Source organism: Leptodactylus fuscus, chromosome 8, assembly GCF_031893055.1.
Source record: "Leptodactylus fuscus isolate aLepFus1 chromosome 8, aLepFus1.hap2, whole genome shotgun sequence".
In the NCBI taxonomy this organism is placed as follows: domain Eukaryota; kingdom Metazoa; phylum Chordata; class Amphibia; order Anura; family Leptodactylidae; genus Leptodactylus; species Leptodactylus fuscus.
This window is the reverse complement of record NC_134272.1, coordinates 55,040,259-55,054,004: the sequence shown is the minus strand read 5'-3', so window position 1 is coordinate 55,054,004 and position 13,746 is coordinate 55,040,259. Positions and strand designations below refer to the sequence as shown.

At 45.1% G+C, this 13,746-nt stretch overlaps 1 protein-coding gene across 2 annotated transcripts in view; it reads left to right on the top strand.

The window, feature by feature from the left end:
- The first annotated feature begins 9,205 nt into the window (after nt 1–9,205).
- ATF7IP2 (activating transcription factor 7 interacting protein 2) overlaps nt 9,206–13,746 on the top strand; it is a 34,026-nt gene continuing 29,485 nt past the window's right edge. For both annotated transcript variants that reach the window (XM_075285949.1, XM_075285948.1), the window contains exon 1: nt 9,206–9,301. In XM_075285949.1, the coding sequence (XP_075142050.1) occupies nt 9,275–9,301 (27 nt within the window). In that variant the 5' untranslated portion in view covers nt 9,206–9,274. The remainder of the gene's footprint in view (nt 9,302–13,746) is intronic.

Sequence of the window (13,746 nt, the reverse complement as noted above, 5' to 3'; positions counted from 1 at the left end):
GGACAGGTCATTACTGATGACATCATCATCAATGTTACTGAATATTGTGAACACAGTTGATATGAATGCATTTAATATCTCTACAGTCTCATAATCAGCTTTACCATTGTTATCAGTTATGGGATCTAAATTTTCAATAACAACCTCTATATTGTTGATATAATTTTTGGGGAGATTTGTTTTACTGTCCTCAAAAATTTGCTTCTTATTTTCTATACTAGCTAGTCTGAGTTCTTGCAGCTTTTACTAGCCACCTTATAGTCTATAAATGCAGTTTCTGTACTTCAGACATATTTTTTTTGTATTTATTACTTTTTTATCTTACATGTAAGCTAAGTTTATGTTTCCTCCTCTTACAAATATACTGGTTAACAGATCTATTTTTTAACCCATTTAACAACTCCCATCTTTTTTTCAGCGTTCTTTTTTATATCATTATAAGTCTATAGACTGGAGATAGGCTCTAAGCATAGGAAAATTCACCTTTTTAAAATGAAAGTTCCCAAACTTTTCATAATTATATGTACAAAATGTCCTACTGGTGGTCTATATGTAAGGCAGAAACTTAGAATGAGGAAAGGAACTCACATCATCATACAATCAGAGAGAAGAAAACCAATAGAGAGACTGGAGGGTCTGGTGGTACAAACTCATGACAACCTTTTACTCACTCAGCACAGGGATGAATGGGTCTCATGGATTTATGTCATCCTACATCACTTGTGCCATCAGACCTGGTAAGGGCATCACAACCAGTCACCAGATCTCAGTTGAGGACAATAACTGTTTCACACTAGTTATCTGTGAACTGCTCTGTTATTAGCCCTTGTGATGCCCCTGGCTGTAGACCCTCAGTCCAGCACAGAAGAGTCCTTTTAGCCCAACACCCCACCTCTCATTGTGGCAGCAAAAAGTAGTCATACTCACAGACTTGCTATGATTAATCTAAAGCAGAAAGAAAAGTATCAGTCCCCTGTCCAGTTTCTCGGGGCAGAAGATGGAAACCCGCAGGACTGGCTAAAGCGGAGACCGGGCGCAGATGTGAACCCGCCCTTGCTGATGATGAACTGGGCATCTAGGCTTAGCTAGGATCCCCCCACACTATCATGTACACTTGCGCTAATATACTCCATGGACACTGGTTGTTTTCATTAAAAAAAATCTTCTTAGACATCCTACTACGAAACAATATATTACAATGCAGGGAAAATGCTCTTTTTCTTTCCACATTGTCAGCCATGACATTCTCACTACCAGGATTGATGCTTTTACAGGGACAGCTATGGGTCCAACACAAGTCCCTGGAATTCGCTGGAAATACTCCCAGGTTATTACACTTTGAAATATATACTTTCTTAGTTTTTATTTGACCCTAGAATGCATAATGTTAGAAATCTACACTTTTACATAACCCGGGCCTTTTAGGACCGTATGCAAATCACAAAGAAGAATTCAAATAAATAACTTTTACAAGTTTATTTCATATTTGCCAAGTAAGATAAGAAAAATACACAAAATTGTAATTATAATTAGAGATGAGCGAGTACTGTTCGGATCAGTCGATCCGAACAGCACGCTCGCATAGAAATGAATGGACGTAGCCGGCACGCGAGGGGGAGGGGGGTGTTAAGCGGCCGGCCGGCGTCAAAGCGGAAGTACCAGGTGCATCCATTCATTTCTATGGAGCGTGCGGTTCGGATCAGCTGATCTGAACAGTACTCGCTCATCTCTAATTATAATTGCAGAAAACTCTAAAAAAGTAATTACATTAGAATAAAAGTACAGAAAACATATTTAGTAGACAAGCATTGGGGACTTCCTACAGCTTTGAGCTTTTCTCAGAATACGAGGGGGGACCCAAAAGTTTCCAGAATGAGGCTGCTGCACGCGTAGTTTTCGTAGTTCGTGATTCTGCAGCTAGTTATTTGTTCAACCACGCCTTCTCAGTCAGTGTGCCAAGCAGCGTTGATGCGGAAGGTTTCGTCTACCCGCTGTGAATTTTCTTGCAAGAACTGTTTTGTCCAGCCGTCATTTTTCCTCATGGATTAATTTTATGAGCAGCGCGCGGCTGTGAAGTTTTGCTTTCTGCTCGGAAAAAAAGCATTGGAAACCTTTCAAATGTTGAAGACCGCTTACAAGGATGACGTGTCAAGCTCAAGTTTACTCGTGGTTCACCCGCTTTAAAATTGGCGAAATGTCAATTGATGATCAACCGTGTTCTGGACGTCTGTCAACTTCCCGAACAGACGAAAGTGTCCAAAAAAATCAATGAGCTCATGCGTGAAGATCGACGGTGAATCATTGAGGAACTCGAAGAGTTGTCTGGAGTGAGTTGGAGCTCAGTTCAGCGCATTTTATCGGAGGATTTGGGCATGTCATGGGTCGCTGCAAAGTTTGTGCCGTGGCTCTTGACTGATCAACAGAAAGAGCGTTGCATCGAAACATGCCGTGCCATGAAAGAACATGCAGAAACAGGACCCAGAATTTTATGACTCGGAAACCAAACAACAATCAAGCCACTGGAAGACGCTATCCTCGCCCTGCGCCAAAAAGGCTCGCCAAGTGAAGTCCAATGTGAAGACAATGGTCATTTGTTTTTTTGATGCAAAAGGGATTGTGCACTCGGAATTCGTTCCAACAGGTCAAACTGTCAACCAGGTTTTCTACTTGGGGGTTCTCAAGATTCTCAAGAGGTTGCACAACAGTGTGTGGCGGAAAAGGCCCGAAATGTGGCAGTCTGGTGATTGGTTTTTCCACCACGACAATGCCCCAGCCAACACCGCCATCTTGGTGACCACTTTCATGGCAAGAAACGGAATGACTGTCTTGCCTCACCCACCCTATTCACCCAATATGGCTCCCAGTCACTTTTTTTATTCCCACAAATGAAGAGGAAACTCAAGGGGAAGCGTTTTGCCGACATGGAGGAGGTGAAGAGGAAAACGACAGAGGCGCTTGCACACATCAAAGTAGATGAGTTGAGTAGATGAAAAATGTTTTAAACAATGGCAGACGAGATTTGACAAGTGTATTGCCGCTAAAAGAGAGTACTTTGAAGGAGATTGAAGGAATTTTGTACAAAAAAATAAATACACGCTTCAAAAAAACTTTTCTGGAAACTTTTGGGTACCCCCTCGTATTATGTAATGGGTCAGTAAAACCCTTGGTTGAACAATGTGTCATTGTTGACTAATGTCAGTAAACTAAAAGGAAAAAACAATTACTACAATCAGGGTTGTCCACTCTTTCCTAGTGTGTGTCTGTCCCTGCCCCCTGCCATTGTTGACTGTGTGTGTCTGCCCCTACCCCTACTCACCTTTAGCAGCTCTCACCTTTTAGACTTTCTTCTAGGTGATGTACAATGCTCTGGATTCTTGAGGCTCACAAGGTATACACTTTGCTAAGTTCTTCTAGAAAGAAAGACGCTGAGAAAGAGACTGACTCCTTCCTTTCAACATCACATGGCATCATCACAGGTCCTTCAGCAATCAGCACACAGTGTATGCCAGTGTTGGCGAACATATGGCATGCATGCCAGAGAGGGCACTGTCGCCATGATTGCTCACTAATAGGAAATCCAGTGTAGAATTCACCGTCAGTGAGTGATTGTTTCTTTCAGCTGTATGTGCAAATGCACATACAGTTAAAAGCTGTCAGTGTAGGCCGCGGTCCGCATTTTACACTGACTGCAGACTGTAACCTCTGTCCTGATGCAGGCGCGATGCAATAAGTCATTAGTGCCTGCGATCCGAAGGAGGAGGATGCTCTTCGTGGGACTGCAGCCACACCGGGTAAGTAGCATATACTACTGTGTGGGGTGCCTATTGTGGAGCATAATATACTGTGTGGGGGCCACTGTGGGGCATATAATACTGGGGGGGAGCACTGTGGATGATATAATACTGTGTAGGGGCCACTGTGATCCATATAATACTATGTGGGGAACACTCTAAAGCATATAATACTGTCTAGGGCCACTTCGGAGCGAATTGTACTGTCTGGAGGCCACTGTAGAGTGCATTGTACTGTGTGGGGGCCTCTCACTATTTATATCACACAGTATCTGTACTATAGCAGCCATGTGATATTATTACGGGCTATAATAACATTGCATGGGCACTATAAAACAGGTCCTGGTTAATTTAAGGTTAAATTGCCATGTTGGCAGTTTGCGATAATTTAGTGGGTTTTGGGCTGCAGTTTGGGCTCTCGTTCTTGTTGGGGAAGAGTATGTTACAGGGCTCCAAATTAAATAATTAATTAACAGGCCTAGATGGACTGCAGCCATTTTTCTAGGCCTGGAGAACTGATTAAGACACAAGATGGTGTATCAAAAGAGTTCTGATTTATTATTACAGAGAGTAGCATTTATACAGACAAAAGCAGGTTGGACTTGACATGATTGGTTATAACATAAGCTGTGGCACATGACTATTGGATAAGGTCTGCATCTCATTATTACACTCCAACCTGGGATGACCTTTCTCATGACATGAAGAAGAATCTAAGATATTTATGTGTAAACCAATATCTTACACTAATTCTAGATGTATATCACAGCAAGAGAGATAATGATCACATACTGGTCCACTCCGGCCTTGGGGCTAACGATCAACAGGTTATTTGAACCGGTTTCTACACCCACCCTCAAAGATGAATAGTCTTAGCACAAACAGATAAGGAGTTATAACCCAACTATCAACATTCCACATGCCTTATCCCCTAAAGGGGTCTCTTAGACTCTAAACAGACATCCTTATGAAGCTTATATAAGAAAAAGGTTACAAGATGGCTGACAGAATACAAGATGGAAGATGTGATCCTAACATTCTCTAAAAGGTTCACCATCATTGGTGTATGCTGTCCCCCTAATGCTCATTACTGTGTTCAGAAAGACCTGTGATAATGTCATGGCTATGTGATGTTGGAAGGAGGAGTCAGTCTCCCTCCCAAGATTACACGGCCATGGCATTATCAAAGGTCTTATTACACACAGCCATGATCCATCCCCCTCCCCAGCAACCCTGATTACAAAATCACAGTAATTTGTGACACATAAACTGATGAGTATATGAGAAACATAATACAGGCCTAAAAGGTTAGGTTATGTAAGTGTTATGTAAATAGGTAGTTTTCAACAAAAAAAAAAAAGCATTGTTATATCAAAATGCCTATCGCATAAAACTATACAAACAACTGGAAAATACCAGCAACTACAAACTTGAGGAATACCTGGAGTTTCAAAATTCTATCTAAAGTAATCTTGCAGAAAATAGCAAACAAGTAAGCTAGCGGGCATAAAAGGCCCAGGTTATACATTCTAGGGTTATTAAAGCCATACAACATATATAATTGACCAAAAAAGATGGAAACATGCTCTCAGTGTTTGCAAAGTACATCTGCTTTACTGAAACACAAATAGTAGTAACAATAGTGACAGTCCTCAGTTTAACATCAGTACGGTAAATGTCCATTTACTGTAACCGGATACTGGCGCCTTCGATTTTGCCAAATTCATAACAGAAGTAGTCAGGACTGGTGTACCTCCTAAACAACAGGTGTAAAATAGAACTTAAAGGTAATGGCCATTGTCAATCCAAAGAATAAGCCCTCACATAGCTATGTTGACAGAAACATAAAACAAAGTAATGAATATTGGAAGGCGGGGGAAAAAATATGAAAAATGCCGCAAAGCATTAACATAAAAATTACACTGCATTCTTAAGGGGTTAAAGAGGTTTTACAAGACATAATGATGATCTATCTTTAAGACACATCATCAATATGTGATTGTAGGGTTCAACCTCTGGGACCCCTACAGATCAGCTGGTTGAAGAGGCCGCAGTGTTCAGGTTAGCGCCCCAGCTTCTTCACTGAAAACAAAACACAGCACTGTATATATTGTAGGGACTATGCTTGGTACTGTAGCTCAGCAACATTCACTGCAATATGCCAGAGTTTCTGTTGTACTATGTGATCGATGAACTTGACATCAACGGTACAGAGAAGAAGCCACGGAGCTCGTGGGCACCAGGGCCCCATCAAATAGCTGAGTGATGGAAATCCTGGGTGTTGGAACCCTATCAGTCACATATTGATATCCTAACAGTGTGTCTTCAATATATAGGTCCCACAAAACCTCTTTAAACACATACATAAATAAATACACATTCAGCTACACAGAAATAGAATCAACCATATTTTATTAGGTAGGCAATTAGGAAGACTGTCCACAGTATGGAGTGAGGTTACAGCTAAGTCAGCTACTAAAGGGGTTATCCCATTAAGGCAGCCCCATAGCAATGTACACGTAAGCACACTGGAGCTCCATTCACTAGCAGCAAGCATGGAGGACTTTCAGCCCCTTTTCCAAATAATTGCTGTGGTACTTGATGGTCAGACTCCCAGTGATCTGACACTTATCTTTTATCCTGTGGCTAGGGGATAAGTGTGCTTAAAGAGGACCTTTCACTATTTTGCCCATAGGCAGTTCTATATACTGCCGGAAAGCTGACAGTGCGCTGAGTTCAGCACACTGTCGGCTTTCCCGATCTGGGCCCGGTGTGAAGAGCTTACGGTCCGATACCGTAGCTCTTCTATGGTCAGAAGGGCGTTTCTGACACTCAGTCAGAGATGTCCTTCTTCACAGCACAGCCAATCGCGCTGTGCTGTGAGAGCCGGGAGGAACGCCCCCTCCCTCTGCTCGCAGTACTCGTCCATAGACGAGCATTATCAGGGAGGGAGGGGGGCGTTCCTCCCAGCTCTCACAGCACAGCGCGATTGGCTGTGCTGTAAAGAAGGACGTCTCTGACTGAGTGTCAGAAATGCCCTTCTGACCATAGAAGAGCTACGGTATCGGATCGTAAGCTCTTCACACTGGGCCCAGATCAGGAAAGCCGACAGTGTGCTGAACTCAGCGCACTGTCAGCTTTCCGGCAGTATATAGAACTGCCTATGGGCAAAATGGTGAAAGGTCCTCTTTAATGGGACAACCCCTTTAAGGAAAACTAAAGAGGCACTTTTAAAGCGATAGATTTCCATACCTCACATTCCCATTAGTGTAACAAACCATATCATACAGAAGTACGCTAGGTTCACACCTGCGTTCAGGTTTTTATTTGGACCGCTTGGGGACCCGAAAAATGGAAACCCAATCCCCTTAAAAAGTAATTACGCACATTTTTTAAGTGTAATAATATATGGAGTGGCCAAACGGCAATGAGCACAGATGTGAATACAGCCTTAAAGGGGTATTCCCACGTCGCATACTCAGCAGTCTTTACTGCTGTAAAATCTTCTTTCTTCCTGGTTTCTTGCATCATTTGGTGGGCGGGGTTTCACAACCTGCCATTTAGCTCCGCCCCAAATTAACGTGTCGCTCCGCCCACCCATATTGTACTATGAAGTACAGGCAGCAGCAACTCCATTCTGTGGTACATACAGAGACTGCCTGTTAGGGAATAGCCAGATGATAATTCCCCAGAAGCTGCTGGTGAACCCTGGAGGAAGGGGCACAAGGGACAGTGAGCCCTAAGCTGAAGCCCCCAACTTTCCCTTCCTATTGCCAGACCCTATTCTAGGTAATAGGCGACAACCACGAAGACAGTCCCTCCCTGAATACGTGAAACACAAAACGCAGACAAGACGAACAACAAAGGGAGGTCAGCTAGCCAGGGTTCGGTAACAAGAGGGCGATGCAGTGCCAAATCGGAGTCAAGAGAATAGTCAGTAGGAAAGCCAGAGGTCAAGGATCAGAATACAAGTAAATAAACAGCACGAGATACCAGAAAGCAAGAGGCAATAACCGGCACTAGTGTGACTGTGAGCCAAGACTAAATAGGGGAGGAAGAACCCGCCCTGAACCTGATAGGAAGGAAAGCTGTCAATCACAGGCAAGACAAAATCAAACCACTGAATGGACAGAGGGAACAAGGGCAGAAGACGGGTGTGGTGCAAAAGCAATCACAGAACTAGAGCTGAGTTCACACAGTGCAACTAAAAACTTTAAGCAGATTATCAAACTGCACATGCCTCCTGCGCCGCAGGACGCGAGCAGAGGGTGGCGCAGAGACCCGAACAGGCAGAGATGTTACAGTGCCTGTCTCTGCCATAATGAACACAATTGAATTAGCTAGCCTGATAACTGGGAGAACAGAAGAAATGAAAGCAGCTCCTTTCCTCTATCTGAAAGCAGGAAGCTAGGTCACGTGGTGTAGACACAGGAATAGCTGTGTCTACCCCCGAGAGCAGACAGATACATCACTGGACTTTTGAGCAGATAAGTCAAGGGATGTGTCAACAATGAATTGAATAAAGTAAGATAATGGACAAACAAAGCAGTTTTGCTGAAGCAATGTATTTAGGAAAAGTCTTACATTCACATTAACAAGCAGTATAGATAGGATCCTTGTGATGGGACAACCCCTTTAAAGGAGTTTTCCGCTCACCAATCGAACTGTCATACTGATGACGTATCCATAGATTTTAGGCCATCAGTATGTGATCTGTCAGGGTCTGACACTTGGACCCTGCATAGATCATCTGTTCTAGAGTCCTCCGGGAGCTGGGAGTTCAGCGCCATTCCTTACATAGTAGCAGTGCTGCATGTGCCGCCTATCCACATGCAGATGATCTGTGCGGGTGCCGGATCCCCACAGATTGCAAACTGTGGACAGGTCATCGGTATGACAATCTGATTGGGGGCCGGAAAACCCCTTCAACACATCACATCTTCAGCAAAATTCACTGATTTGCTTTGCACAATTAAATAAATTATAATATACAATAAATTAAATGCTATATCTTTAGCTACTGAAAATAACGTCACAAAAATACATCTTTAAGCATTACAAAAACAACAACCCGCTCTGCAAAGGAAAATTAAAAAAAAAAATGGCCATTTGTGCAGAAATGTAAAGGCACTGCATCCTAAAGACAAGCATAAGACAAGAGACAAAATAATGCCCTATTCCCTGGTGCCAGTAGAGGGAGCGCTAGCACAGATATCATCTCCTCCCAGGCAGCGCTGGCAGGTCTGGCAGTCACTCCCACTCTATCACACGCTATATTCAGCATCTTATGCCACAATGCAATTACCCACAAGACCCTTCACGTGTCTCTGTCACATGACTTGTTCCAAACACATGACTCGCGCGGAGAATACGCCCTCTGCTCGTGACGCGATCGACGAGGGGCGTAGCTGTAACTGTTGACCAAGTTTGGCTCCAAACGGATACGGTCCTCCACGTGATCGTGTACGGGAGCAGCTCTAGCGATGGAGGCGGCCACGAGTAATGACGAGGTGAGCGGAGGCGATTTGGGGCAGACCGAGTGACGTCTCACTGAGACACAGAAGAACTTGCTGCAGTTTGCAGGAGACAGGCTGGTTATTGCTGCCTAACCTGCTCTGTCATTATAAATAAAGATTTAGATAGTCAAAATATTCAAAAGGCCAATTCCCAGTTATGGAGGCTGTGCGTTTTAATAACGGTGGTCGCCTGTGCTGGAGGGGAAGTGCTTAAAGGGCATTTCCATAAGAGGAACAATGCTGCCCCCACTGGAGGGCTTGTGGTGAGAAGACTGTGCTAGCCTGACAGCAGTCTTGTTCCCAGGCCTCATGGGCGACTAGATCGCAGACCTGTTTAGTGGCATGCTTCGGTGAATGCCAGGTTGCCGGTCTGATCATGGGCATGCTTGGATGATAGCCAGATTGCCAGTCTGAGCCTGGGCATGCTTGGATGATAGCCAGATTGCCAGTCTGAGCCTGGGCATGCTTGGATGATAGCCAGATTGCCGGCATGGGCATGCTTCTATGAATGTCAGGTTGCCGGCCTGAGCCTGGGCATGCTTCGATAAATGCCAGATTGCTGGCCTGGGCATGCTTCGATGAATGCCAGATTGCCGGCCTGGGCATGCTTCGATGAATGCCAGATTGCCGGCCTGGGCATGCTTGGATGAATGCCAGATTGCCGGCCTGGGCATGCTTGGATGAATGCCAGATTGCCGGCCTGGGCATGCTTGGATGATAGCCAGATTGCCGGCCTGGGCATGCTTGGATGATAGCCAGATTGCCGGCCTGGGCATGCTTGGATGATAGCCAGATTGCCGGCCTGGGCATGCTTGGATGATAGCCAGATTGCCGGCCTGGGCATGCTTGGATGATAGCCAGATTGCCGGCCTGGGCATGCTTCGATGAATGCCAGGTAGCCAGCCTGCTCATGGGCATGCATCAACAATAGCAGTGTTGAAACTGCTTCCAAGGAGTAGTCAGAGAGCTGATTATCCTTTGGCACTTGGGTGATGGGGTATCTTACCTCTGGGCACACTGTGCACGATAGCCAGAAAGCCACCCAATTTCTTGTATCCAGAAGCCTTCCAGAAGCACAAGGTGGGTTATAACCAGAGGCCCGTCCTATGTCTGGGCATTGTGGTAGGCAATAACCAGAGGCCAGCTCTATCTCTGTGCATGCTGGTGGGCTGTATCTCTGGAAATTGTGCTGGGCTATAAGCAGAGGCCTGCCCTATCCCTGGGCACGTGGTGGGTGATAACCAGAGGCCTGCCCTATACCCGGGCATGTGGTGGGTGATACCAGTGAAGATGCAGTGTGTGCTTAGGCAGCAGTCACTTTATTTTCTGCTCACTGCTGAAGAGGATATGCTTGTGGCTGGCTCAGTAGTGCCCAAGGCATTGTGACTGGCAATACTGAAAGGGCGCTGCGGCTGTTGTTGGGCCCCTGTGTGCCAGGTGCATAGTTTTGTCATTGTTTGTTCTTTAATTTTTTCAAATAATGCAAAGTAGCAGAACTTTTCCAAGCATGTGCAGTAGGACTTTTCCAAGCATGTGCAGTAGGACATTGAGATCTCCACTGTCTCTATATGAGGTACGCGCACACAGAAGCAAACAGTGCTCTGATGTTTAGGACTCCGAAGACAATGAAGACAGGGATGGAGGAGCAGAGCAGCACAGTTCCAAAAGACAAGACTCCTGAAAATATTCAAGATGTGCGTCCATACAAATATCATATAGTTCAGCCATGACTGAGGATACTTGCATCTGACACTCAGATATTTACAGCGTTCCTCACATCCTACTTCTGGTCGCTTTTATACTTTGAATGAAGTCTCCATATTTTCTACTTGCTGGATGAATTTTGTGTCTTTGCTGACGATAATTTACTGCTCAAATGAACACTTGTAAAAGTAGTCTAATATTTCTTTTAAAGCCATAGTATACCTAGGATGCAGAAAAATGGATAAAAAAAAATTCCAGCATGCCATATACATAAAATACTAGCTGCTACCCGCGACTTCGTCTGCGGTGATTGTAGAAGTGTGTAAATCGAGTCGCGGGTGAAATTTTACGATCGGATTTTTGCAGCGTTAACGCCGCGCACACGCGACCGTAAACGCGCACCGTAAATAGCGTGGCGCAAACGCTCCTGTAACGTGGCGCTCGGCGTAAAAATAAGCACCAAATGAGCGCCGCGTTACGCCGTGTGAATGGACCCTTACACGTGTATTTGTAGACGTGTATTTTCAGCAAATACATGGGCGTTTATTGGGTGTGAAGGAGAGCAGGGGGTGCGCTGAATAATGCAATGCATTGCAATAGTAATGTATTGCAATGCATTGCCTAATAGTGTGAGTGTATGCACAATGTTTAGTTCAGTCAGTAGAGTGGGGGATTTCGGAGGCGGGGAGAGGTAATGTGTGTGTTTCACAGTATTGTTTTTTTATTTTTATTTTTTTATTTTATTTTAATGCTAATGAGGTTTGCAGGCTGCATCCAGCAGCTTGCAAAACAATACCGTTGTACACCAGCAGGGGGTGTCCTGAACAATGCAATGCATTGCAATCGTAATGTATTGCATAATCGTGCCAGTGCTACTGCAGGCTACGTAGCATAGCCTGCAGCAGCCTGGACACACTGAGCTGTGTGGGAGAGCTAGCGGCTGCTATAGGAACCTTCGCGGCGGCAGCCTAGCTCAGGCGGCGGAGATGAGCAGGAGGATGCCTCCGCGCAGCGAGGGACAAACGGGGTAAGAGAAGGTGGCGGAGGACGCAAAGTTGGCAGGAACCCGAGACATGACGGGGGTAGCGTAGTGTATGCGCGATTGTGTAAGGGAAGGGCTATGGCGTACGTGAACTTACCAGTGTCGAGCTGGTGGATGGATCGTGCAGAGGAAACAGCAGGGAGGTGACAGCGGCATTGGGTACTGTTGCGGGCTGGAGGCAGGATTTTGTGTGCTGCGGCCTTAGGTGGAGGCGCACAATGGTGGCGTGCAAAGTGCGCATGCTCCTGTGAAGCTAGTGGAGTAGTGTGGTTGGCGGTTGCACGGATCCTCCCAGCGGTGGGGGTCGGCAAACATGGCTGGTCCGGAGAGTGACAGAGGTAGGCTCCTGCAGGAGGGTGAAGGTGAGGGTGAAAGTGGGAAAGTATATGTGACTGTTAGTGTGTGGGGTTAGGGGCTAGGCTGTAGAGGGTAATGTGAAGTTTAGGGGCTTGCTATGGTCCAAAGTGTGTGAGATTGCAGAGATGGTGATGTCAGTTTGTTTTTTTGTGGGGGTCCTGTGGAAAACGTATGTGGGTTATTGTGTTCAAAAGTAGTGTTTGTGGAAAATTTTAGCCAAATCGGTGGAGCGGGTTTTGCGGGATTGACCGCCAAACATCCGAACATCCAAACTCACAAACATTTCACATTTATAATATTAATAGGATAACTTTTACTTCATCAGATTAAAAAAAAACATCCAATTGACAAGGATCCAAGACTTGATAAAATAAAATGAATAGCTTACGTGTTTCGGGAAGTCCCTTACTCATAGCTTATAGTGTACCTACTATACTGATACCATTCAGTGTCCAGATAGAGGTTGGGGGTGTAGAGGTGCACACATAAACTGCTATATCATCTGCATCCTAATATACCTTCAGCTCAGCTGCACCATCCCAAACACATATCCTGATTTCTGATCAGATGAGTAGTATATCACTGTATAACCGTGATGGCGAACCTATGGCACAGGTGGCACTCAGAACCGTCTCTGTTGGCTCACATCTGTGGAACAGATTATACTGTGTGGTGGCGGAGCAGATTGTACTGTGTGGTGGTCACTGTGGAGCAGATTGGACTGTGTGGGGACCCTTTACTATTTACACAGTATCTATTTTATAGCAGACGTGATATTATTACAGGTCATAATAACATTGCACGGACCTATAAAACAGATCAGTACGATGTAAATAGTGAACATTAATTGTTCAGAATTGTACCAAATCCAGTACAAAGTTGTTTGTATAATTGAAGGCTCTGTAAAGCCCCATTCATACGACCGTATTTTGCGGGTCCGTAATTGTCCGCAATTGTGGATCTGTACAGTATTAAGATTAAAGGGATTCTATCAGTAAACCAACATTTTTTCTAATTACCATGTCGGAATAGTCTTAAGAAAGGCTATTCGTCTCTTACCTTTAGACGTGGTGTCCGCGGCGCCGTTCCTTAAAAATACCGGTTTTAACCGGTATGCAAATGAGTTCTCCGCAGCAATGAGGGCGGGCTCAAGTGCTCAAACGGCAATGGGGGCGTCCCCACTGCTGACCAAGAGCTCACTCCAGCGACGCCTCCATCTTCAGCTGCAACCCCGCCTCTTCTGTCTTCCGTCTCGGTCCAACATTCGACGCCTGTGCAGTACACTTCTGTATTGAACTACAAGAGCGGCCTCCCAAAAATGGTTCTTGCTCTTGTA